We start from the raw sequence: 25,397 nt of genomic DNA, 5'->3' as shown, positions 1-25,397 counted from the left end.
GTGTGTGGGTGCTTATACTCAAGTGAGAGTGAATGGAGATTTGGATGATAAGTTTTCCCTGAATGTTGGCATGCATCAGGGATCAGTCTTGAGCTCCTTATTACCCGTCATGGTGCTTGAAACTCTCCTTCACTTGATGTCATAAATGTACTCCCATGGGAGATGTATGCTGATGACTTGGTGTTGATTGAAGGGAATGAAAAGGAGGCAGAGGAAAGTTGTAGGAAATGGAGAAACAAATGGGGCCCAAAGGTTTGAGAGTAAATGCAGATAAAACAGAAGTGATCATTATCTAGGGCTGGTGGTGGTACTTTCAAAACAGAGGGAGTGTGGCAATGTGCAATTTCCCACAGGGGTGTGGGAAGCAGATCCATCTTATGCAGTGTTTGTGATAAGAGATGTGGTGGTATTAGGGGTAGGCTGCAAAATAAAGTTAATTTCATATGTGTGGTGCATTGGGGAGAGCATAGAGACTATCAGGTGTGAAAGGATCTTGCTGGATAGTCTCTTGAGTGTGTGAAGGATCTTTTTTTTTTTTTTAAGGTGGGGGGGGGGGACATGTTATGTGCTGGAGTTGGGACTGGCTAAGGTAAGGAGTAGTTGGAGGAAGTTCTGGGAGCTGTTTCCTCTTCCAACATTGAGAGGTTTTTCCATCCATGCTAAGGGATCTTTGTATGTGGCATGTGTTAGGAGTGTAATGCTGTGTGGTAGTAAGACCTGGGGAGTAAAGGAAGAGGATATTCTTAGGCTCAAAGGTATAGAAATTATAATAATTAGATGGATGGGGGGGACTAGGATTGCAACTGAAGAGTTGAGAGGAAGGGTGTTTCTTGAATGTATTGGTGTTGTGTTGAGGAGGGGTAGATTGAAATGTTTTGGCCATGTTGACAGGGTGGAGGATGAATGGTGGGTGTGGAAGGTGAGAAGTGTGAATGTTAGGGGTAGGGTTGCAAATGGCAGGCCTAAAAAGACCTTGGATAAGGTCATATAGTGTGACCTCAGGGGTAAGGGATTAGGGAACTAAATAGGGAGACTACCAGAGATCGAGCAGTGTGGAGAGCTGCCATTATGTAACTAAGGCCAACACACGCAAGCGCATTGGATCCTTTATAAATGGTACGATATTTTGTATATCTAGTTTTGTTAAGCTTACTAGAATTGGCAACAAACAACAGTTTCATGATGTAGGCAGTTTTTAACACTTCCCTTTTATATATATGAAGAATATGGGTATTCTCTTGTGTTTCCTGTTTTTGTTAAAAAAGTACATACTGTACTGTAGATACTTCATTGGATTATGACACTCCTGTGCTTCTAAGTTTTCCACAGAAAGATACAAAATTTGTGACATAAAAAGAGAGTAATTATAGACTGTGGCTATTTACAGTGCAGAAATCTGGTGATAGAACTTAAAAAAAAAAAAAAAAAAAAAAAAAAAAAAATCGACATTATCAACACATTTCCCTTGAACCTTACCATAATTTTATGTCCTGTAAAGGAGATTGATATAACAGTGGTTTCTGTATTACAGGTTTACAGTATGGTGTGGTTGTGTTGTATTGATAAGGCCCTTTTATGTAAGAGACATATAGGAAGAGTGTTTTGAGTAGCTTTGTTGAATAGTGTAGCTTAGTATATTTAGCTTATTTTGATGTTTTATTTGTTTATTGTGCTATTACATCACAGCTTGACAGTTCTCAAAAGTGACCTTTGTGGCCATCCATATTGCAGATTCTAGACTAGAGGGTTGGCTGTCAATCCCCAACAAGCAGAACATCAAACGTCATGGATGGCGGCGGCAGTATGTTGTTGTCTCTTCAAGAAAGATTATCTTCTATAACTCAGAGAATGACAAACAGAACTCTGACCCCGTCCTCATTTTGGATTTGACGTATGTATTCGTGGTTCATCACAGGCTTTGTATCCTGTGTGCTTAGGGGGGAGAGTAAGAACCATGTAATAATATTCTTTGCACAGGGTATCATGAAATGCAGCTAATTTAGGCAGACATTAGGTAAGCTTCCTTCTTTGAAGTGGCATAGAGATGTTGAGGCCCCATTGATCAGCATTTGTTTCAAAGTAGCCTCGTACTTCCTAAAGCAGTGTTGGAAAGGAGGATATTATGCTTGGGGCTTCCTTGTTTGTTTAATTAATCTCCAAAGAGATCAAAATAGCCTTGCTTTGGATTTTCTCACCCTGTAACTTTTTGAATGCAGGATAGTATCATAATTCAGCAAAGTCAGAAGTGCCACTCACAGAATGCAGCAACATCTTTTGGTTTGACCATCTTGGCAGGTTAACACTTAATAATAAGCTTCATCATCATCTTCCAGACCTCCTCTCCCACCCTAGGGCAGGGTGAGGAATAGCAATGTCCAGACAGCCCAAATTTGCCCAATCCAATGGGCCATTCACTCATCATTCAAGCCCCCGGAATCCTGGCTGTATTGGATACGCCAAAAACATTCACCGTGTTTTGTAGCTTCACATAAACATATCCAGTAGAGTCAGTCCGGACACTGCCACGTTAATAAGGGGTGCCAGATCCTTGATCATGCACTTCTCCTCACAACATTCATCCAGCCAACTCAATCTCTTGTCAGGTCCCAAGCCTCATTGACTTCCAAACCCCTGTTCCTCACACGCTTATCCACCATATCTCCCCACCTTCTCCTTGGCCTACCTCGCCTCCTGCCTCCTCCAAATTCGCTCAGATATACCTTTTTCACCACTCTGTTGTTATCCATTTTCTCCATATGACCATACCATATCAGTACACTCTCTTCGATTCTGGTGTCCACCGACTTGCTCACACCACATCTTTCACGAATCACATTATTTCAAATCCTATCCACCCCTCTGTGCTCCACATACCGTACATTCCTCAGCTGAGTAAGTTTTTTTTTCTCTCTCTCTCTAGCATATTGATTCCATCCCTGAAACTCATGACTACTTTGGTGTCAGTCAGGCAGTTATCCCACAGGGATAGAAAAATTAAACTAAGCAGTAGCTAGTTGACAAAAGGGGTTTCAGAGCATGATGTAGTGAGAATGCCCTCTCACCCTCGCAAAAGTAGGGTAATGTTAAACCTTCAGAGCTGGGTTCTGTGCCTATCAAGGGCCCAGCAGTGCTGAGCAGGCTCACAGGAGTGGGTGGAATATGAGAGGCTTGAATGGTGAATGGAGAGCAGTAGTTGTTATTAAATTTTTCAAGGAAAGAAATTATAAATTACAGTGTATCTTTATGTTTTGGATGATTTGGGTTTGCGAATTTACCTTTCGCAGAAAAGCCCAAAATTTCCAAGAACTTGTCTCACGATCAAGAATTCACCTTTTGCGTCAATGTATGGGGCGCCAGTGGGCAAGATCGTCAGCTGTTGTCCATCATGTTGTTTTCACAGTTCCCGCGAGCTGTTTGAATGTGCGTGGTGCTTTGGTGGTGATCGCAGCCGTGGTCACCTTCCCCCCCCCCCCATCGTTCAGCTATTGTTCTCGAGTGGTCTACCTGTACTGTATTATGGCTTCCTCTTCGTTCATTGGAGGACCGGGTAATAGTGATGATGGTTAAATACTGGGAAGTTCTGAGGATGGAGGCAAGAAGAGAAAAGAACGTCGTGAGTATTAAGTCGTTGTGAAGAGGAAAAAGTATTCGGTAGAGGATAAGATGAAGATCATTGAAATTACTGAAAGTGGTATGACAGCTGCTGATATTGTTAGGAAAATGAAGTGTCCAGAATCTACCATGCATACCATTCATTAAAAGAAAGATGAAATAAAGAAATCATTGTGTTTGGCAAAGAAATATTTCAGGCCCAGTGGTGAAGGGGTGACGAGAGTTGTGCAGGAAGTCAGAGAAAAAAACAAATTGATTGTGATGACTGAATATTGCTTAATGAAGTGGATTTCACATTGAACCAAAGAGGACAGAAATGCTACTGGACCTATGGTGAGACATCAGACACGACTCTTCTGTGAAGCCATTTGCAAAAAGGAAAAAAGAAAAAATCCACCCACATTCTTAGCTTCAGTGGGATTGCTTGCTAATTTTAAAACTCAATGTGGAGTTAAGTTTAGTGTGTATCATGGGGAGATTGCTTTTGCTGATGAAATAGCTGCTTCATCTTATCCAGAGATGGCACAGCATATAATAGAAGAGGGTGGATACACATAAGATCAAGTCTGTAATTGTGACAAAACTGGACTGTTGGAAGAGATCACATAGGGAAGCATTTATTTTCAAAGACGAGAAATAGGCAAGAGGGGTAAAGATGTCAAGGGACAGGGTCAGTGTTTTGTCGACAACCAGTGCATCAGGCACCCTCAAAATTAAACCTTGTATCTACTGTGCTGCCAAGCGAAGGGCCTACAGGAACTGTGACATGGGTAAACTTAATGTTTACTGGAGAATTAACAAACAAAGATATATGAACGCTACTCAGTCGGTCGACTGGTTTAATAAACATTTTGTTGAGGACACCAAGGCTTTCTGTGAAAGCAAGAACCATGCTTTCAAGCTTTTACTTTTCCTCGATAATGCTTCAGGACACGCTAAATATTTGGTTGGTCATCATCCTAATTTCAAGTATGCTTCTTGCCAGTGAACACAACCTCTAAAATCCACCCCCTTGACCAGGAATTAATTGCCATTGTTAAACTGATATTCTACAGCCAAACACGTGACAAACTAAGGGAGGAAACAGACAGCCAGGAAGAACTTAAGGAAATTCAAGATGAAGTCAGTGAAAATGAGAGTGAACCAGACGCTCCACCCTCTACCTCTTCTGCCCACCCGGCCCATATACCAGTCACCACACCACACACTTCACCATTACCACAAACTTCCCTGGTCACCATGCAAGCCAAGGTTGTCAGTGTTAAAGTCATCTGGAAACATTTCCATATTCATCAGGCTGTCAATTTTCTTGTGTCTGCATGGAATCAGACAGCACTTGGGCACCACTTCTCCCTCAACTTGTTAAAAATTTGGATTAAAGATTGACACCAGGGGTGTTGCTCCGGGACACTGTGGAGGCAGCCAGGAGTATCATGGTCCCGGGATTTTGTAAAGTCAACAAGGAACAGATGCTGGAATTAATTACTGAGAAAACAAATGAACAGAGCATTTAGATGTTGGAAGGTGATGAAGACGAGGAAATTGAGAAAGTTGAATGTGACAGTAAGGTGCCAGAAATATGTCAAGTAACAACAGATCATAGTGGTAGGTGGTGGTGACCATCATCCACTCACTTGATGTAGTGCTGCCTACTTCTTCCTTGGCCTTTATCATTCTTTTTCTGTCCTTGCCCTCCCCTCTTCCTATTTCTCCCATCTTTTCTGTCACTACTTATTGCTTTTCTTTCCGTTACAGGTGGCTTTACATTGAGTGACAAGCCAAATGGTTTCCTGTAAGCCAAGAAACCATTTACAACGCTGGGTGGTAACCATATAACCAAACCATATGTGCTCCCTACGTGTCAAGTGGGTTGGTGGAGGGTTAGTGCCCCTCCCTGTAAAATAAATAACTCAGAGTCAAATGGCCACCCCGTATGGGATTATGGCGTCTGGTAATAGATAGATAGATAGATAGAACAACTCATCAACATTTAGTATTTTTTAGATCATGTGAAAACCTTCATGAACAGTTAATGGACATTGAAGAATGTGTTGATAAAAGGGAGAAAATTATAGGTTTTTTAGAACAGATTAATCACGAATGCCACGAGGAATACAGTGAGAAGATAAAAGCTCGTGAACAGGCACTCATCACCTACTACTTACACCAGTCGACAACAGAAAAGCAGGCAGGTTCTTAATGTGATTCAGGAATAAACTTGAACAACAGTGAAGACGATGTTCAAGAGTTTGAAGGCTTTGAAACAGTGCAAGATATCGAAAGAGCGGTGGAGGAGGAGTTGGAGGCGTTGGCTGAGATCACGGAAGTGGAGAGGAAGATGGTGTGGGTGCTCAGTAAACACCCACCCCAGCCTTGGAACCCAGCTATAGTTTACACTATATATACACTGCAGCATAATTTTTCAGGCTAGTGATCCATTTATTTAATGTTTCTTAACATTTTTATCATATTCATGTGGTTTTCAGTTATTCTGGTATCCTGTTTTATGAGAATTATATATCAAAAGTGAGAAAAAAAGAGTGACTTTGGGAGGGGCTCTCTAATCAGATGTTTTACCATTGAATTAATTTATTTTGGTATGTGAAATTCACCCACCCCCTGTGGGTAAGGGGGTTTCTCAAGAATACTCCCTCAGTATCCCTGCTTGTCGTATGAGGCAACTAAAAGGGTTGGTGGAGAGTTAGTGCCCCTCCCCGGAAAACAGCTAACTAAAAAGACGAACAAGAAGCCTTGAACAAGGATTGACCAAACGATGACGACCAAGGACAGGACAAAGGACATGGTACAGATCGCGACGTGGAATGTAAGGGTTGCGAATGATGAGGTGAAAGAGAGAGAGATTGTCCAGGTGCTTAAGGGTGCGATAGTGGATGCATGTGGAGTAACTGAAACTAAATGAAGAGGAGAGAGTGTGAGAGAATGGGAGTATGGATGGGGTATATGTGCAGGAGTAGGTGAGAATTGGAGGGCAAAAGGAGTGTGTATTGTTGTGAGTAAAAGATGGAAGAAGAACATAAGAGAGTATGGCTAAGTTGGCTCAAGGATTGTGTGGGTAAGATTGAAAGTTGGAATACAAATGTGGACGATTGTGTGCATGTATGCGCCAACATAAGATCGTGCAAGTACAGTGAAAGAAGAGTTCAGGACAAATGTGGAAGTGTGCATGGAAAAGTTTAGAAGGAATGAGAGAGTGTTTTTGATTGGTGATATGAATGTTAAAGTAGGGAATGTGAAGGTGGATGGAATAGTTGGTGAGTGGGGTGTGCCTGCAGAGATAGATGAGAATGGCAGTGCGTTAGTGGACATTTGTGTCAGGAGGGGATTGGTGATAGCCAATACCCTCTTCAGGCACAGGCATACTTGATGAGTGATGAGAAGGGTGGGTGGTGAACTGCATGAAAGGAAGGCAGTGATTGATTATGTGTGTGTGGATGAAAGGATGCGAAGATGTGTAATGGATGTAAGAGCTTATAGAGGTTGGGGGAGTGGACTTTCTGACCACTACTTGGTGGTGGCCAGAATCAAGATCCAAGTAAGATGGAGAAATAGAAGAAGGGAAGGACGGGAGGAAGGAGTAGTTGGAAGGAGAGTGGAAAGGTTACAAGAGGATGAGAAAAAGGCAGAGTATAAGAGAGAAGTGGGGGAACGATTGGGTAAATATGAATTGTAGCAGATGGGGGATGTGGAAGGTGTGTGCAGGATATTCACAGAAGAAATACTGTATGTGCAGCATGTGATGTGGTGTGTGGGGTGAAGAGAAGATGAAAGGGGGTGCAAGGAACAGCATGGTGGAATGAGGAGGTGAGACAGGCTGTGGCACAAAAGAAGAAAGCATACAATGAATGGACGTGTAATAGGGGCATGGAAGAAGTTGAGAGGTGGAAGAGAGAGTTATATGTAGAAAGGAAGAGAGAGGTGAAAAGATTAGTAAGAAGAGAGTGGATGAGGAATTTGGAAGGAATTTGAGTGTAAAGTGGAGAGACTATAAGAAAATGTTCTGGAAAGAGGTGAAGAGAGTAAGACAGGGTGGCAGTGAAGTTAGTATGGGAGTGAAAGATAAAAATGGTAGATTACTAGTGAAGAAGGAAGAGAAAGTGAGCAGATGGAGAGGACACTTTAAGGAATTGTTGAACATAGAGGGTGGAAGTAATGCGAGTATAAGTGGCTGGGGAATGGCTGGGAGAGGGAGGGAGGTGAGAAGACAGGAAGAAATCGGTAATATAGAAGTTGTGAAAGCAATGAAGAAAGTCAAATTAGGAAATCCCCAGGAATTGATGGAGTGTGTGGTGAAATGCTGAAGCATGGGGGAGAGATAGTAGTAGAATGGATATGGAAGATGTGCAGATTGGCCTGGGAGGAAGGTAGAGTCCTGGAGGATTGGAAGTCAGGTATAATTATTCCCTTGTACAAAGGAAAAGGGGAAAAAAACGTGTGTGGTAATCATAGGGGCATTTATCTTCTTAGTGTAATAGGAAAAGTGTATGGTAGGATACTTATTGACAAAGTTAGGGAAATAACAGATGAATTTGTTGGAGAAGAACAGGGAGGCTTTTGGAAGGGAAGAGGTTGCGTAGATCAGATATTCATTCTTAGATCTTTAGTGGAAAAGTTTCTAGAGAAGGGAAAGAAGTTGTATGCGGCCTTCATGGCTTTGGAGGAAGCATATGACAGGGTTGATAGACACAGATTATGGAAAGTATTAAGAATATACAGAGTGGATGGGAAGTTGTTGAATGCTGTGAAGAGTATGTATTGTGGTGCTAAGGCTGCAATGCATGAGGATGGTGAACTGAGTGAATTTTTCTCTTTGAAGGTTGGGTTGAAACAGGGATGTGTCATGTCTCCATGGTTGTTCAATCTGTACATGGATGGGGTAATAAAAGAGATATAAGGTAGGGCAGTGGATGTTGGAGTGGCCCTAGTCAGAGAGGGTAGTGTTTGGAAACTCCCTGTACTGTTGTTTGCAGATGATACTGTGTTGTTAAGTGAAGACGAAGGGGAGCTGCAAGGCTTGGTGGATGAGTTTGGGAAAATGTGTAAGAAATGGAATCTAAAGGGGAATGTAGGGAAGAGTAAAATGATGGTCTTTGAGAGAGATAAAGTCAGTGAATGTACAGTGAGGTTGGATGGTGAGGAAATGGAAAACGTGAATATGTTTAAGTACCTGGGGAGTGTAATGAGTAAGGATGGAGGTTTGGAGGGTGAAGTGCTTGAAAGGGTGCAACAAGGAAGAAAGGTTGCTGATTCATTGAAACAGTGATAAGAAACAGGGAAGTGAGCATGGGAGTGTAAAAGTTACTGCATGACAGTACTGTGATACCAATTCTGACATATGGAAGTGAAGCTTGGACGTTGTTGGAAGGACACAAGTCAAGAGTGAGAGCCATGGAAATGAGTTATTTAAGAGGAGCCTGTGGAGTCACATGGAGAGACAAGCTGACAAATGAGGATGTGAAAGAGCGTTGTGGTGTGGATGTGGCTGTGTTAGGAAGTGTTAGGAGGAACACACTGAGGTGATTTGGCTATGTGGAGAGGATGGAGGGTGACAGACTGACGAGGAGAATGTATGTGAGTGAGGTGCCTTCTGCGCATCACTCTGCAGTCTTGGCACAAATTTTGCAGTAATGCGTCTCGTGCCCAACACGTCTGACAAAATGCGTTGCACACTTCCGTACAACAGTCCAACGATATCACAAATATCATGGATAGTTTGTCTACGATCTGCAAGGATAGCCTGACGAACATTTCCGACGTTTTCTGGTGTTGTTGCCGTTGTCAGTCATCCAGAACAGTCATTGTCTGTGATGGACATTTGTCCTTCCATGAACTGCTTGTACTAGACAAATGTTCTGCTTTTGGACAAGGCATTGTCACCAAAGGCTTGTTGAAGCAACCGGTGAGTTTCTGCAGCTGTCTTGTTGATCTTGAAGCAGAACTTGATGCAGATTCTTTGTTCCATGAGGTCCACCATTGTAAAACTGCCAAACCACCTACACACCACGTTGCAATAGTAAGCGTAGCTCAACAACACGTCCGCTCACAGACACAGCCAGTGCCACACTGATGCACAAGGGGTGCTGCTGACTCCTTCTAGCAGCAAAAGGCAAAACTGCAAACGGCTGGCTCACTCTGTTCGAATTACTGGAACTTTTGGGTAGCACCTCGTACTACGCTGGGTGGTAACCATATAACCAAATTATGGTGCCTGGTAGTTTAGTGGGTAATTGCATCACTCCAGTCAGATTGAGTTGGTGAAGGTTTATATCCAAGGGATGGTTGGTGTTATTGCTCATGTAATGTCATTCAGGGATGAGTCAGGCTGGTCACTCTCATCTCAAATGTCAGGACCAACATGCCTAGCCCCGGACTCCTACATTCCTCATGGGGCAATTTAGGATTGGATGATGGATGGATGGATATATATATATATATATATATATATATCATCATCATCATCATCATCATCCGAACCTCCATTCCCATCCTAGGGCAGGGTGAGGAGTAGCAATGTCCAGACAGCCTAAGTTTGCCCAGTTCAATGGACCATGCTACCATTCACTCATCATTCAAGCTCACGGAATCCTGGCTCCATCAGGTAGGCCAAAAAAAAAAATTTCACCGTGCCTTCTGTAGCTTCACATGTACCTGTCTGGTTGAGTCAGTCCTTGACTACTAGTGAATTAAAGCAGGTGTTTTTTTATCACAAGGCATTAGCTCTAGGTTGGTTTTGCCTGAGTCAGCTAATGATCAAAATGTTACTTTTAAGTAGAAATGTTGTTTCATTTTACGACTAATGACCGGCCACCCAAGATTTTACATATTTTCAAGTTCAAATGCTGTATTTTATTTTTTGGGTTATGACCAGAAGCCTACATACATTGTGTTTCATATATCATTAATTACCAAGATTTGGCTCAGATTTAGAAATTACACTGTTATGTGTTTATTATTTGTCTAATATTTGAGTGGTGTGTACTTTTAGGGAAGCTCAAAAGTTACGGTATTGCTTTATGTTTCCTGCTATTTGCCGAGTGACAAAGATGTTATAGTAAAACCTCTATATAACAGACTTCAATACAGTAAGACCTCACTATAACGGGCTAATTGGGGCCCAAGCCAGTCCGAAAAATGCAAAATTCCGATAAAAGTGACATCCGGACTTCCCCCTGCTAATCCAGACTTTTTCCGATATATCAGACATTAGTCCGGATCGCATGAACGTTTTTAACCCTTACACTGTGGGCTTGTTTTGCTTTTTCTTGTGGCTCCCGCGGGCATATTCGCGCTTCGATAGACTCTCTAAAAATATTTGCCAAAAATCAGTTATTAATCCTAGAATATTAAAATCATATATGCTTATGGCACATACCTTCAGCTTTCTCCTAGGGTGTTTGTTGAGCCTTCGTCGAGTACCATAGGACTTGTGGAGACCTCTGAAGTTGGGTAACAAAGTCTCCACTTTACACTTCCCGACAACCCGTAATATGATTACCACAGTCTGATATTATCATTAGAAACACTATTCTATGATTCTCAAATAGTTTGGAATCCATACTCCAAAAAAAAAAACTGTGTAAGCAATGAAAATTATGAGGGCGTGTGACCTTCCCACTTGCGCTAGTTCGCCGCTGGTGTTCTGTCATTTATTATTCATAAAAACACTCGCAGTTTATATTTCTAATACTGTATAACACTTATATATATCTACAGTCTTTATCCATAAGTTTCCTTCAGTAATAGTAGTTTATTGTCACTGTAGGCATTCAATTTCTTTAAGTAAAATACGTAGCATTCACTTTCTCGTCCTGTATACAGTACTAGCATTGAGAGTGAATGTCACTTTCACCTTCACTCTCATAACTCATAGTATTCATACATGCTAGAGTGAAACTTTCACTTTCATTACTCCTAGGGTATATACTCGTATTCTTATAATACTACTCATTTACATTTCTATTTACGTTCTCTGTTTTATTTATGTTATTTACATTTCTATTTTATTTACACTGTGTTATGCACTGTCACTTGATGTAACTTATAAAATTATTTTCCACTGTTCACGTATATGTACATTCATTGCTTTCACTTGCTGTTTACACATTATTTACAATTCCACTTGCACTGTTTTACTCAATAGAAAGATCGTAGTCACTCTTTTATCAATTGTCAGCCCTTTACCTCTTTCCACACGAGGTTTAGTAGGGGGTAAAGGTCACAGGGCCCTTTACATGGGGCTGAAAAACAGGGGAAGTTAGCAGGAGCAAACAGACGTACCTTCACCTTGAAAGACGACAGTGAACTGATAGTGGTGGCCTCCTGCCGCCTGGCTTGGGTGAGTGCAATACTACCAACTTTAGCCTTGTGAGACTTGCTATTATGTAGCAATGAAATGATTTGCGGGAAACCAAGACAATACATAATAAATTAGGTAGTTCCAGGTGAATGTAAATATCACTTAGGCTTCTCCCTTCCCTCCTTATATGTATATTTATTACGAAAATAGATTATACGGCATATTTCAAGGGGAAATAAACAGCGAAAATTAGCGAACGAGTGCACGTGAGGTGTTGTCAGGTGATAATTAGCCAATTCCAGGTGTATGGCACTATCACTTACCTTATTTCTTTTTTGTATATATTATTTAGTATAAGAATAGGGCATAGGACTTATTTCAATGGATGAAATCAGTGGAAAATTCCAGGGAAGATTTATTTAGCGTAGAATACAGTGTGGTGGCCTGCAGTAATTAGGTAGTTCCAGATGAATGTAATTATCACTTAGGCTTCTCCCTTCCCTCCTTATATGTATATTTATTACGAAAATAGATTATACAGCATATTTCAAGGGGAAATAAACAGCGAAAATTAGCGAACAAGTGCACGTGAGGTGTTGTCAGGTGATAATTAGCCAATTCTAGGTGTATGGCACTCACGTACCTTATTTCTTTCTTGGCAATAGATAGATAGATAGATATATTATTTGGTATAAGAATAGGGCATAGGGCTTATTTCAATGGATGAAATCAGTGAAAAATTCCAGGGAAGATTTACTTGGTGTAGCACGGCCGGGCAGGCGAGAGGATAGGGTAATGGAGGGGAGGTAGGGAGGGGAGTCAGGAACGAGGAGAAATGGCTAAATTGTCAACAATGGATGGGAGTACAGATGAGATTGGGAGTGCTGACTAGTGTTGGACATAGGCAGTACTGATAGATGATACAAGCCACCACTTGAAAGCCCGGGTGAATTCAAAATAACACAGAATCATAAAAGTGATGCCCTACGGTATGATCCCTTGCTCCCAAGCGTCACGAAAGTGACGCCCCGCGGTTAAGGGGTTAAACTGTTTTGACTACCACTGCGGTACTGTACTGTGTTATAACTTCATTACATTAATCAAATGGTACAATATACAGTATATGTTAATACTGTACTGTACACTGATAAACATGTCTTTTATTTACCTTATTGTGGTGAGCATACCTGAAGTGCTTAGGCAGTCTGGACTGCTTCTGGCTTTATCGGACATTTTCTGATATACGGTAATTTAGTCCGGTAGCTCCTCGAGTCCGATAAAAGCGAATTCCGGTCTATTGAAGTCCGTTATATCGAGGTTTTACTGTATACCGGAATTCTCTTTTATCAGACTTGAGGAGCCTACCGGACTAAATTCTTATATATCGGGAAAATTCCAATAAAGCCAGAAGTGGCCTGGACTGCCTGACTTCAGTCCAGCTTTGGCAGGGGGTTGGTGGAGGATGAGGATGTTTGGGTAGGTTGTCATGGCCTTGATGATGGGCATTGGATGGGTATTAGGTGGTTGTCGTGACCTTGATGATGGTCACTGGGTGGTTGTCATGACCTTGAATGGGCATTGGGTGGTTGTCATGACCTTGATGATGTGCATTGGATGGACATTGGGTGGTTCTCTTGACCTTGATGATGGGCGTTGGGTGGGCATTAAGTGGTTGTCGTGACTTTGATGTTAGGCGTTGGATGGGTAGGGCAGTGGGTCAGGATCTTGAGGATGTAGATTGTTGGATGTGAGTTGGATAACAAATAATGAAGCAACAGTGCTAATGGAAAAAACAAATTGGTGCAGTCCGGACTAATGTCTGATGCTGTATATCGGAAAAAGTCTGGGTTAGCAGGAGGAAGTCCGGATGTCACTCTTGTTAGCAGGAGGAAGTCCAGATGTCGCATTTATTGGAATTTCGCTTTTTTCAGAATGGCTTGGGGCCCCAGTTAGTCAGTTATAGTGAGATTTTACAGTATCTGCTTTTAAGTATACAGTATTATAATAACATTTTAAAATATAAAGGTACAGTAATCTCTCCAAGATCCCACGTAATAGAGCCCAAGCAACATCCGGGACTTGGTCTTGTCTGGGACTTGGGAAAAATGCCACTTTACAGTTACGTATAGACCCCAACCCAACCTAACTTCAAAAGCCACCTAAATAACTCCCTACTGGACATGCACAGCACCTATTTAAGATCCTGTTCACACAAATAAGGGAGAGAAACCATAAAATAAATGAAAAGGAACCAGAGAATGAGAAATTAGACGTGAGTAAGGAAAATAGTTAGCAGTGTACAGGGTACTGACAACACGTCCGTGGCTGTCGCGAAGATTAACCCGCCTCCTCTATGACAGTGGTGAAGGTGCACCTGAAGCACGTACAGTAATCCAGTGTTGCACTGCACTTAATCCTTTGCACTGTGAAGTATAATTGTTTAACTCTGCACATTCTGTTCTTATTTGTGCCATGCCAGTTGCAACACACCAGTGTTGCATTCTGCACTTAATCCATTGCATTCTGGATTCTAATTTCTTGACACTGCACAACACTGTTAATTCCCATGTGGTCTAGTGGTGAGGTATTACAGTTTATTCACTGTTTATTCACAAAAGCGAGCTCATGGGCAGCCACAGCAACGAGCATGCGGTCACAACGGTAGGTAGACGGGAAATGGGGAAGATGTAGGGGTACTCTAGTGGACGTCGCCGGAAGTATTGTACGGCCAAAGCACAGCTGTTTGACACCGCATGGCAAATTTAGAGTAGGGAGGAACACATATCATCGTGTTTTTTGCATTTTGATGTTTTTTGGCCATTTTTGGTGTCCCAGATGTCTGGATATCTTAGGGAATATTCTGAGACTTGGACTCATGGCCAAGCTGAAAATGTCTGATACATGGGATGTCCGGGTCTTGGGCATCCGGGTCATAAAGGGATTACTGTTTAGTACAGTTTTCATTTTATACTTTAAAATAAAAATCCAAATTAAAAAACTAAAGGAATTGTGATATTTCAATGTGATTGAATAAATTAATACTGTATATATATATTTTTTAAGTAGGCTGTCAGCATTTTTTCACATTATCTAAACAAAATTAGCATTGCAAGTAACAACCATTTATTAATAAATTTCTAAAGAGCTGCACTAATTAATTTTGTATATTATTTAATTATGTACATTTTACTGAAGATTAATAGAAAAGATGAAAAGAAAATGAATTTCTACTCTCAGCTTTTATACCATTGAAAGTAAACATTAAGCGTAAGTCATACCTTTGGTAGAACATCGCCGGTGTGTGTAAGTGTGTGTGTGCGTGCATGCATGCGTGCGTGCATACTGTCAGACTTGCAAGTTTATACCTGTCTTCATGACATAAGAATTCTGTCTAGGTATTTGTAATGAGTTTCTTTCTGACCACAATTATATAATATTAAGTTCAAAATATTCCATATTTTTTTCAAGCATTTTACCATTTACAACAGTCAGTATATTTGAAATATAATTACAACCTTTGTTCACGCCTAAAGTGGTGGAGAAATAAGTGCTAGAGTCTAGGGTCATTGGGTAAAACAATCATCTGTATATTTTTTATCATCATGCAGCCAGTTCCGATATTATTCTGATTATCAGATTACTGTATTTTTCCCCTGCGAGACCAATACCGATATTAACCCTCTCGCACTCTTTCGAGACCACCTGCGTCCAACTACTTCCAAGTACAGTACTCAGTGACAGTCTCTCGCCAGCCCAGACTTCACGCTTCCCACACTCCTCACTTAGCGATACATGCGGTATCAGAAACTGATTTCAGTCATTTCTTTCCCCGGCCCTTATTATAACTGTATTGTTTTGAAACTGGTTTATGTTATAAATTAATGAATGGTCTTCCTTATGAAAAAAAAAGAGTGACCATATTGTATCATTTATTTTTATTTTTTAATAGAACAGAGGAAGGAAAAACAAATGAATAAAAAATAATAATAATCCCTGCATCAGATTACAGGTGTCCTCTGCTCATAAAGTATCTGTAACAGTTTGACTTGAACAGCTGTGGATTTAAATTTGGAGGGAAACAACTCTGGGGAAGCAAGTTCCAGAGAGATGCAGTTCGGGGAATGAAAGAATTCTGATAGGCAGAAGTTCTGCAATATGGCTGAATGACATTCCAGTCATGAGCGCTACCAGATGCCCGTGTAGCACGAGGGAAGGCATGGAGAGGTGGCATCATGGACGCAACTTCGTCTGAGGATTTGCCAAAAAAATATCAGTAAAATAATGCAAGGGAGGCAACATTCCTTCTTACTTGCAGGGGAGGTAGTTTATTTGTAATGGCAGGGTTAATAATTCTAACATTTTATTCTGAATTTTGTGTAGTTGTTTTAATGCAACCTCTCCACATCCATTCCACAAGGGTGAGCAATATTCAAGCTGAGAGCACACATGACTCTTAAAAATTATAGCTAACTGCTCATCAGCGAACAAGTTACGGACTCTGTACAATAATCCAAGTTTCTTTGAGGCGGTTTTAGCAAGTGAACTAACATGAGAGGTCCAGCTGAGGGCATTGTTAAGTGGGACACTAAGAATTTCAATACTTTTGGAGATGGGAATATTAGTAGCACTGAAGGTAATGTACGAATCTGGCAATATCTGTCCCCATTCACTGATCGTAGATAGGTCTTGATTTATGGAGATGGCTGTACTGAGTTGAGAGGTAGAGATATTAGACTTTGTAAATGGGTGTCTGAGTGTGAATGAACTATGTAGTGTTGAGTCATCTGCATATGAGTGGATGGGATTGTGGGTGACAGATAAAGAGATCATTAATATGAACGAGGAATAGGGTTGGCGCCAGAACTGACCCCTGCGGCATGCCGGCATTAATTGAGTGGAAATTGGAATATACATCATCTACTTTTATTTTCCTGTCACTAAGATATGAAGAAATCAAAGGAACAAAAGACGTTAGTCCATAGCAAGGGAGTTTGGACAGCAGGGAACGGTGCCATACTCTGCCGAAAGCTTTAGAAATATCAAGAGCCACTGCATGAGTTTCTCCATGTAGATCAATTGATTGATGGATGGTATGAGTTAGGAGATTGAGTCAATGGTGGATCTTTCGTAGCAAAACCATATTGTCTGTCACTAATTAAGTTGTTGGATTCAAGATGTTTAACAGTGTGCTTATTAATTATAGTTTCAAATATCTTACCAAGAGAAGATGTGACAGTTATTGGTCTGTAATCAGAGGGGTCAGAGGAACTTCCTTTCTTCGGAATCGGGTGGATATTGGCTTCTTTCCATGAATTTCGGAATAAAGAAGTATGTATGCATAGTCTGAATAATTTAGCTAGAACAGAGGCATTTACTCACAGACATATAAACTTTTCGGCAATGATTATAGAATATTGTAGAGCATTTACCTGCAATCCATTTCATAAAAAATTACACTTCTAGCATACAATGAATGGATGAGAAATAGGGGTGTGGAAGAAGTTGAGAGGCGGAAGAGAGAGTTATATGTAGAAAGAAAGAGAGAGGTGAAAAGATTAGTAAGAGAGAGCAAGAAGAGAGTGGATGAGGAATTTGGAAGGAATTTGAGTGTAAAGTGGAGGGACTGTAAGAAAATGTTCTGGAGAGAGGTGAAAAGAGTAAGACAGGGTGGAAGTGAAGTTAGCAGGGGAATGAAAGATAAAAATGGTAGATTACTAGTGAAGCAGGGTGAAAAAGTGAGCAGATGGAGAGAACACTTTAAGGAATTGTTGAACGTAGAGGATGGAAGTAATGCGAGTATAAGTGACTGAGGAATGGCTGGGAGAAGGAGGGAGGTGAGAAGACAGGAAGAAATCAGTAGGATAGAAATTGTGGAAGCAATGAAGAAAGTTAAATCGGGGAAATCCCCAGGAATTGATGGAGTGTGTGGTGAAATGCTGAAGCATGGGGGAGAGAGAATAGTAGAATGGATGTGGAAGGTGTGCAGATTGGCCTGGGAGGAAGGTAGAGTCCCGGAGGATTGGAAGTCAGGTATAATTATCCCCTTGTACAAAGGAAAAGGGGAAAAGAAGTGTTTGGTAATCATAGGGGCATTTGTCTTCTTAGTATAATAGGAAAAGTGTATGGTAGGATACTTATTGACAGAGTTAGAGAAAGAACAGAGAAATTAGTTGGAGAAGAACAGGGAGGCTTTAGGAAGGGAAGAGGTTGTGTAGATCAGATATTCATTCTTAGATCTTTAGTGGACAAGTTTCTAGAGAAGGGAAAGAAGTTGTATGCGGCTTTCATGGATTTGGAGAAAGCATATGACAGGGTGGATAGACAAGGATTGTGGAAAGTGTTAAGAATGTATGGAGTAGATGGGAAGTTGTTGAATGCTGTGAAGAGTATGTACGATGGTGCGAAGGCTGCAGTGCTTGTGGATGGTGAACTGAGTGAATTTTTCTCTTTGAAAGTTAGTTTGAAACAGGGATGTGTCATGTCTCCATGGTTGTTCAATCTGTTCATGGATGGGGTAATAAAAGAGGTACAAGGTAAGGTAGTGGATGTTGGAGTGGCCCTAGTGAGAGAGGATAGTGTTTGGAAACTCCCTGTACTGTTGTTTTCAGATGATACTGTGTTGTTGAGTGAAGACGAAGGGGAGCTGCAAGGCTTGGTGGATGAGTTTGAGAGAGTGTGTAAGAAACGGAATCTAAAGGTGAATGTAGGGAAGAGTAAAATGATGGTGTTTGAGAGAGGTGAAGTCAGTGAATGGACAGCGAGGTTGGATGGTGAGGAATTGGAAAATGTGAGTACGTTTAAGTACTTGGGTAGTGTGATGAGTAAGGATGGAGGTTTGGAGGGTGAAGTGCTTGAAAGGGTACAGCAGGGAAGAAAGGTTGCTGGTTCTTTGAAAGAAGTGATAAGAAACAGGGAAGTGAGCATGGAAGTGAAAAAGTTACCATATGACAATATTGTGATACCAACTCTAACGTACGGAAGTGAAGCTTGGACGTTGTTGGAAGGACACAAGTCAAGAGTGAGAGCAGTGGAAATGAGTTATTTAAGAGGAGCATGTGGAGTCACATGGAGAGACAGGCTGACGAATGAGGATATAAAGGAGCGTTGTGGTGTTGATGTAGATGTGATAGGAAGCATTATGAGGAACACACTGAGATGGTTTGGCCATGTGGAGAGGATGGAGGGTGAAAGACTGACGAAGAGAGTGTATGTGAGTGAGGTGGAGGGGGGAAGAGGGAGGGGGAGGCCGAGGATGAGATGGAGGGATGGGGTAGAGAGGTATATGAGAGAGGGGGGTGTGAGTTGGGAGCAGGGCAGTGAAATGGCGGGGGACAGGGCGACTTGGAGGTGATTTGTTTGTGGCCACCCCAAATGGGATTGAGGCGTCTGGCAATAGATAGATAGATAGAGCTATATTAGAAAAATTTTTATGGCATACGGAATAACAACAGTCGATCATCACGCCTTGTCACTCTTGAGTGAATTGTTTCATATCATTTCATTCTCATCCGCCCAGACCTCACACTCGCCACATTCATCACTCAGTATAATTTGTGTGGCATCGAAAAATGATTATAATCATTTCATTCCCCTGCCCAAATTGTTAACTGTATTGTTATGAAACTGAAACATGTTACATGTGAATAAATAGTCTTCCTAATGAATAAAAAAAAATACATAAAGGATATAAAGCATTGTACTTTGTTGTTCAGTAATGTATTCATTTACTTACTGACATATATACAGTACTCACACACTATTTTTTTTCACAACAAATTGTTGTGAAGAAAGTACAGTGTGTCAGTACTCTATATGATTATGATAAAGTATATTGTTTTATATCCTTTATTTATTTTTTCATTCATTAGGAAGATCATTTATTCATTTGTAACATGTATCAGTTTCATAACAATACAGTTAAACATTAGGGCAGGGGAATGAAATGATTGTAATTATTTATCCATGCCACACAAATCACTGAGTGAGGAATGTGGGGAGCGTGAGGTCTGGACGGGCAAGAATGAAATGATAGGAAACAGTTCACTCATAGCGGCCAGGCGTGATGAAGGCTATTACTATTCCATATGCCATGAAAAATTTTCTAATGTAGATAAAAGTGTCATTTTTTTACAAAATAGATCACAGGTAAATGCTCTACAATATTCTATAATCATTGCCGAAATGTTTATATATCTGTGAGTGAATGAGCATTGAATAAATAAGTGAATGATACAATATGGTAATTCCCTTTTTTTATAAGATTTTTTTTTCCGTTCATTAGGAAGATCAAACAACAAACTGTTGTGAAGAAAATACAGCAAATTATATGACTGGATTCAACGTACGTCGAAAGAGTGTGAGCGGTTGATTTCACTTGGATGAATCTTGATCCAAAAGAGTGCGAGCGGTTGGATTTCACTTGGACGAATCCTGCTTCGAAAGAGTGCAAGCAGTTGGATTCTTCGCTGGGCCCCCGTGTACAAAAGGGTTAATTGGCCTTTGCTTGCCGATTTACAGCACTAGTGACATTGGCTCTGGTAATGCTAGATGTGTGAAAGAGAAGTACATTGCAGTTTTTAGAGTGAAAAGTGAGATTCAATGGATGAAGAAGAATGATTCATGTAAATGATTCTGACCTAGTTGGGGTTGATTGCCGTAACATTTCAGAATTTCTTTTTTACAGGAAGCTGTTCCATGTTCGTTCAGTAACACAGGGTGATGTAATCAGAGCTGAAGCTAAGGATATCCCCAGAATATTTCAGGTATTTATGTTTTGTTAAAATTAAGTTTGCAGTACAATCATTCCTCACTTACAGTAAAGTCTGGGATGCGTGTGTGTGTGAAAGCAAAAGATATTCCAAAAGGAAAAGCTTGTAAGTGAAATGTGCTTTCGATTTGGTTAAGGGGTTAAAAGCACAGAAAACTAATTTCTGACTTCAGAGTAACTCTACAATGTGTGTTTTCATCACACACAACTGAGAGTGAAACAACTTTAAATGAAGACTCTGCATATTTGTACAAGGTGTGTATTGCATAGGAATTACAGATTTGTGTACAAATATTGTTTTTACAACTGGGATTCATTGCTGGAAATGGGAAACTGTCTTGTAGACCAGTATTCTTGTTGGTTAAGGAAGCCCCATTGTAGCTCATCCCAGCTAGTTTATTTCTACAAATGGTGAATGAATATATTTTTTGGTATGCATTCTAGTATGATATAAAAAGGATGTAGCTAACACTTCAGCAAAGTGCAATTAACAAGATACATTGCCAAGAAAGAGGTGTGACAAAGCATTCTAAACTGACGATAATAGAACTTGTAGTTGCAGCATTTTAACAGGTAGCAGAGCATTTCACAAAAATTTATGTGGAATTTCATTTTCTGTTTTGTGAGCAGAGTAAAGGTAGAGAACCTCTTGACTTTGTTATGTGGCTGTATTTATACCTTTTATAACAAGATGAATTGAGGAGGAAAAACAATTTTTTTTTTTTTTTTTAATTTCGTACACCAGATTTCAGGTGTCGTCCATTCATTAAAAATCTGTAAAGGTTGGACTTGAATTGTTGTAGGTTCAAGTTTGGTGGGAAACTAACTTGGGGATGTGAGTTCCAAAGAGAAGCAGTTCAGGGAATAAAGAAATTGTGAAACAAGTTCTTCAGTATGGTAGTGTGACATTCAAGTCATGAATGCTGCCAGATGCCCATGTAGCTAGGGGGAGAAGTGGGAAGGTGGCATGATGGTTGCAACTTCATCTGAGCATTTGCCACTAAAAGTATCTGTTAAATAATGCTATGAAGGCAACATTTCATTGCTTTTGTAGAGGAGGTAGCCCATTTGAAATTGCTGGGTTATTGATTATTCTTATAGCTTTGTTCTCAGTATTGTCCATTTGTTTTAGTTCAACTTCTCACACATCCACTCCACAGGAATGAGCAGTATTTGAGCTGAGAGCGCACATGATTTGTAAAGTGTAGCTATCAGCTTGCCAGTGAATAATTCGTTTCTCTAAGGAGGTTTTTAGCAAGTGATCTAATGTGAGAAGTCCAACTGAGGATATTGTTATGCAAAACACAGAGAATTCCAATACTTTTATGGATAGGAGTATTGGTTGCATTGAAGCTACTATCTGAATTGAGCAATATCTGTCTGCGAGTAAAATGGGTAAACTGGAGCTGAATTTCCTAGCATTAAATGAGACAGTGTTATTTTGTCCCCATTCTGTGATCTCAGATAAGTCTTGATATATAAAGATTGCTGTACTAAGTTAGGAGTTAGAGATGTCAAGCTTTGTAATTAGATAATTAAGTGTAAAGGAACTTTGAAGCATTGGCTTATCAGCTCATGAGTGAATGGGGTTACAAGTGAGAAACAAGAGATCATTGATGTGGATGAGGAACAGGATTGGAACCAGGACCGAGCCTGGTGACATACTGGCAATACTTGAGTGGAATTGAAATACGGTCACTCATTACTATACGGTACAGTGAGGTTACGTTAAGTGAAAACCCATTGCATGGCGATCCGTCATATTGCAAGGTCCATATAACGTGGTTCTGTGGGGATAGGGAGGAGGCCTATGGCCATGTAATCTCATTAAAAAAGAAAAAAAAAAAAAACTTGGTATCACTGCACATAAAAAAACTTGGTATCACTGCACATTCGGTTAGGGGTAGCAGCCTTGCCAGACTCGATTTCCAGTCACAAGTTTCAGTATTTCACAGAAAAAAAGTCATCACCACCTACAGCCACTGCAGAAAACATTGATCTATCTATCTATTGCCAGACGCCATAATCCCTTACAGGGTGGCCATTTGACTCTGAGTTTTTTGTTTTACAGGGAGGGGCACTAACCCTCCACCAACCCACTTGACATGTAGGGAGCACGTGTGGTTTGGTTATATGGTTACCACCCAGCGTTGTAAATGGTTTCTTGGCTTACAGGAAACCATTTGGCTTGTCACTCAATGTAAAGCCACCTGTAACGGAAAGAAAAGCAATAAGAAGTGACAGGAAAGATGGGAGAAATAGGAAGAGGGGAGGGCAGGCACAGAAAAAGAATGATAAAGGCTAAGGAAGAAGTAGGCAGCACTACATCAAGTGAGTGGATGGTACTCTCCTATATTTAGCCAGAAACCTTCAACATGACAACTCTGCTAGGCAAAAACATCACTTTAAAGTGATATTTTCACCCATCAGAGTTAATGTTTTTTACTTTTCTGCATCACTCAAGTACTTTCCAAGCATCTTTGTGTGTGTGGGTGTGGGTGTGTGTCTGACTGGGCAAAGGCTTCAGGGCCTATATCTCAGGGGCAGTAGCCTATCCCAAGGCCCAGTAGTCCTCCTACACCTCCACATGTCACCACCTCGGCGCTAACACCCACCGTCCATATTGAATACATGCTAGGGCTGTCTCATACGGGACTGGTGTATTGATATTAGCGGGGGTACTTTTATGACATGTCGGCGGATCATCTGGTAGATCAGGAAAGTCTGCTTTTTATGAAATTCAAAGTCTTAAACTGTTCCCTGCCCCAGCCAGGATTCGAACCTGGGTCCATCAGGACTGCAGGCCGCCTCTCTACCGATTCAGCCACCGCCTTGGAATATGTCAGGTGAAAATATAATGCTAGGAAGACATAGGGAAGAAACTGAGGATTTATGCGGTAAGAACATTAACAGCATACATCCTACCATGACGAGAGCTTGGTGAGCACTGGCGAGTTTTGCACATCAGTGAGTCTGGGAGTGTCCAGGGTTTGCCAGATGTACATTAACAGCCGGATTAACTCGGGAGGTGGTTAGAGTTAAAACTACCTGGGTGGCCATCTTGACTCAAACAGTTGACTAGGAGGCATCATTCTGGCAAAGTCACGATCATTTTACCATTGTTATTTCAAAACTGGGTGTAACTTTTAGTTAATCATTCCAGTAGTTTTCATGTAGTGAAGACAAGTGGTGAGGCCTAAATGTATACATCATCGTCCATTGTGCTTGTCTTTCTGTTGCTGATATATGAGATCAGCGGGACAAAAGATGATAGGCTGTAGCAAGAAAATTTGGTTAACAGTGCCACATTCTGTCAAAAGCATTAGAAATGTCAAGGGCTACTGCCACTGCCACTTGAGTGATGGCATGAGAAGAGTTAAAACCTTCCCCTGTGTTACCTTCACAACCTTTCACTGAAGAGTTACCGGTAAGTCATTGGCTCTGCATCAGCTGTACATTTTGCGAACCATGAGTTTATAAGCCTAAGCATGTGCATCAGTTACATTTATTTTTTATTGTGTAGTAGCAATTTGTTTGCTCAACTTTCTACATGTAAAGTGAGAACTGTTTATATAGTGAAATTTCAGTAACCTTGCATTAGCCTGAAGCAATTGGATGATTAATGTTAAACCCTTAAAGTACCTGTATGTCCCCTATGAAACTCAAGAAACCAGTCATCGATCAATGAGGATAGTAAGTTGCCCGTTGTTAAACCAAGGTAAACAATTGTTTGGGTTGGGAATTAAAGATTTGATGAAAAGAATATAAAACAATGTTCCCTCTATGGACTTTATATGATTACATGCAATGTATTGCCATCCTTTTCAGTTGCTGTACGCGGGTGAAGGTGAAAGTCGTAAGCCTGGGGACACCCCGGGTCCTTTGGCACTTGAGGCTGCAGGGCTGGACAAAGCAAATATTATGACTCACAAGGGGCATGAGTTCCTGGCCATCAGCTTTCACATGCCCACCAACTGTGAGGTGTGTCAGAGGCACCTGTGGCACATGTTTAGGCCTCCACCAGCTGTTGAGTGCAGACGTAAGTTTTAAAAAATATACCTGTATACAGTATTTATTTGTGGCACTTAAGGATTCTAGAAAGTATATGGCATGGTGAAAAAAATTTTTGGAGTATTTTACATGGGGAAATGAGTTCCCTAAGCTTGACCTTGACAGATCATAGAGCCTAGCTAGGTGACAGGAGAGTACTACCTCTCCCTGCAGGGCAGCTGCCCAAGCAGGGCACGAACTCTCGACCTTTTGGTCTTGAGTCAGGCGCTCTACCACTGGGCCACCCTGCCCCCGACATGGTGAAAAAGGAGTGATTATGGAAGGTTTTAAATTTGAATGGTGTGCTCGGAAGACTGTTGAATGTTGTAAAGACTTTCTGTGATGGTAATAAAACCTGTGTAAAAGTAGGTGGATACATGTGTGTGGCTTAAAATCAGTGTATAAGCAAGACAGGAGTGCCTAATGTCCCCATGGCTCTTACATTTACTGTATATGTATGAATGTGTTATAAAAGATTGGTTAAGAAAGGTGAATATGCAAACAAAATGGAGAGTAGAGAGACTCAAAGAAAAAAATTGGTTAGTGCTTTGAAGGCCATGGGAGGAAATACTGTAGATAACTTTAGTGTGATGGCTGCAAGGGGATTGCATGAAGGTATGTTAGTCCCCAGCTTAACACATGGGTCTTTAATGA

General features: G+C 41.0%; 1 protein-coding gene across 1 annotated transcript in view; it reads left to right on the top strand.

The window, feature by feature from the left end:
- Rok (Rho associated coiled-coil containing protein kinase) overlaps positions 1 to 25,397 on the top strand; it is a 165,688-nt gene that overhangs the window by 94,632 nt on the left and 45,659 nt on the right. The window contains exons 22-24 of the mRNA XM_080277508.1: positions 1,732 to 1,891; positions 20,610 to 20,688; positions 24,522 to 24,732. Of these exons, the coding sequence (XP_080133634.1) occupies positions 1,732 to 1,891; positions 20,610 to 20,688; positions 24,522 to 24,732 (450 nt within the window). The remainder of the gene's footprint in view (positions 1 to 1,731; positions 1,892 to 20,609; positions 20,689 to 24,521; positions 24,733 to 25,397) is intronic.

The sequence above is a fragment of the Coenobita brevimanus genome, chromosome 70 (assembly GCF_032717465.1).
Source record: "Coenobita brevimanus isolate Jiangsu-jjx chromosome 70, ASM3271746v2, whole genome shotgun sequence".
Classification (NCBI taxonomy): Eukaryota; Metazoa; Arthropoda; class Malacostraca; order Decapoda; family Coenobitidae; genus Coenobita; species Coenobita brevimanus.
Note: the sequence above shows the minus strand (reverse complement) of the source record. Positions and strands in the feature narration are given on the sequence as shown.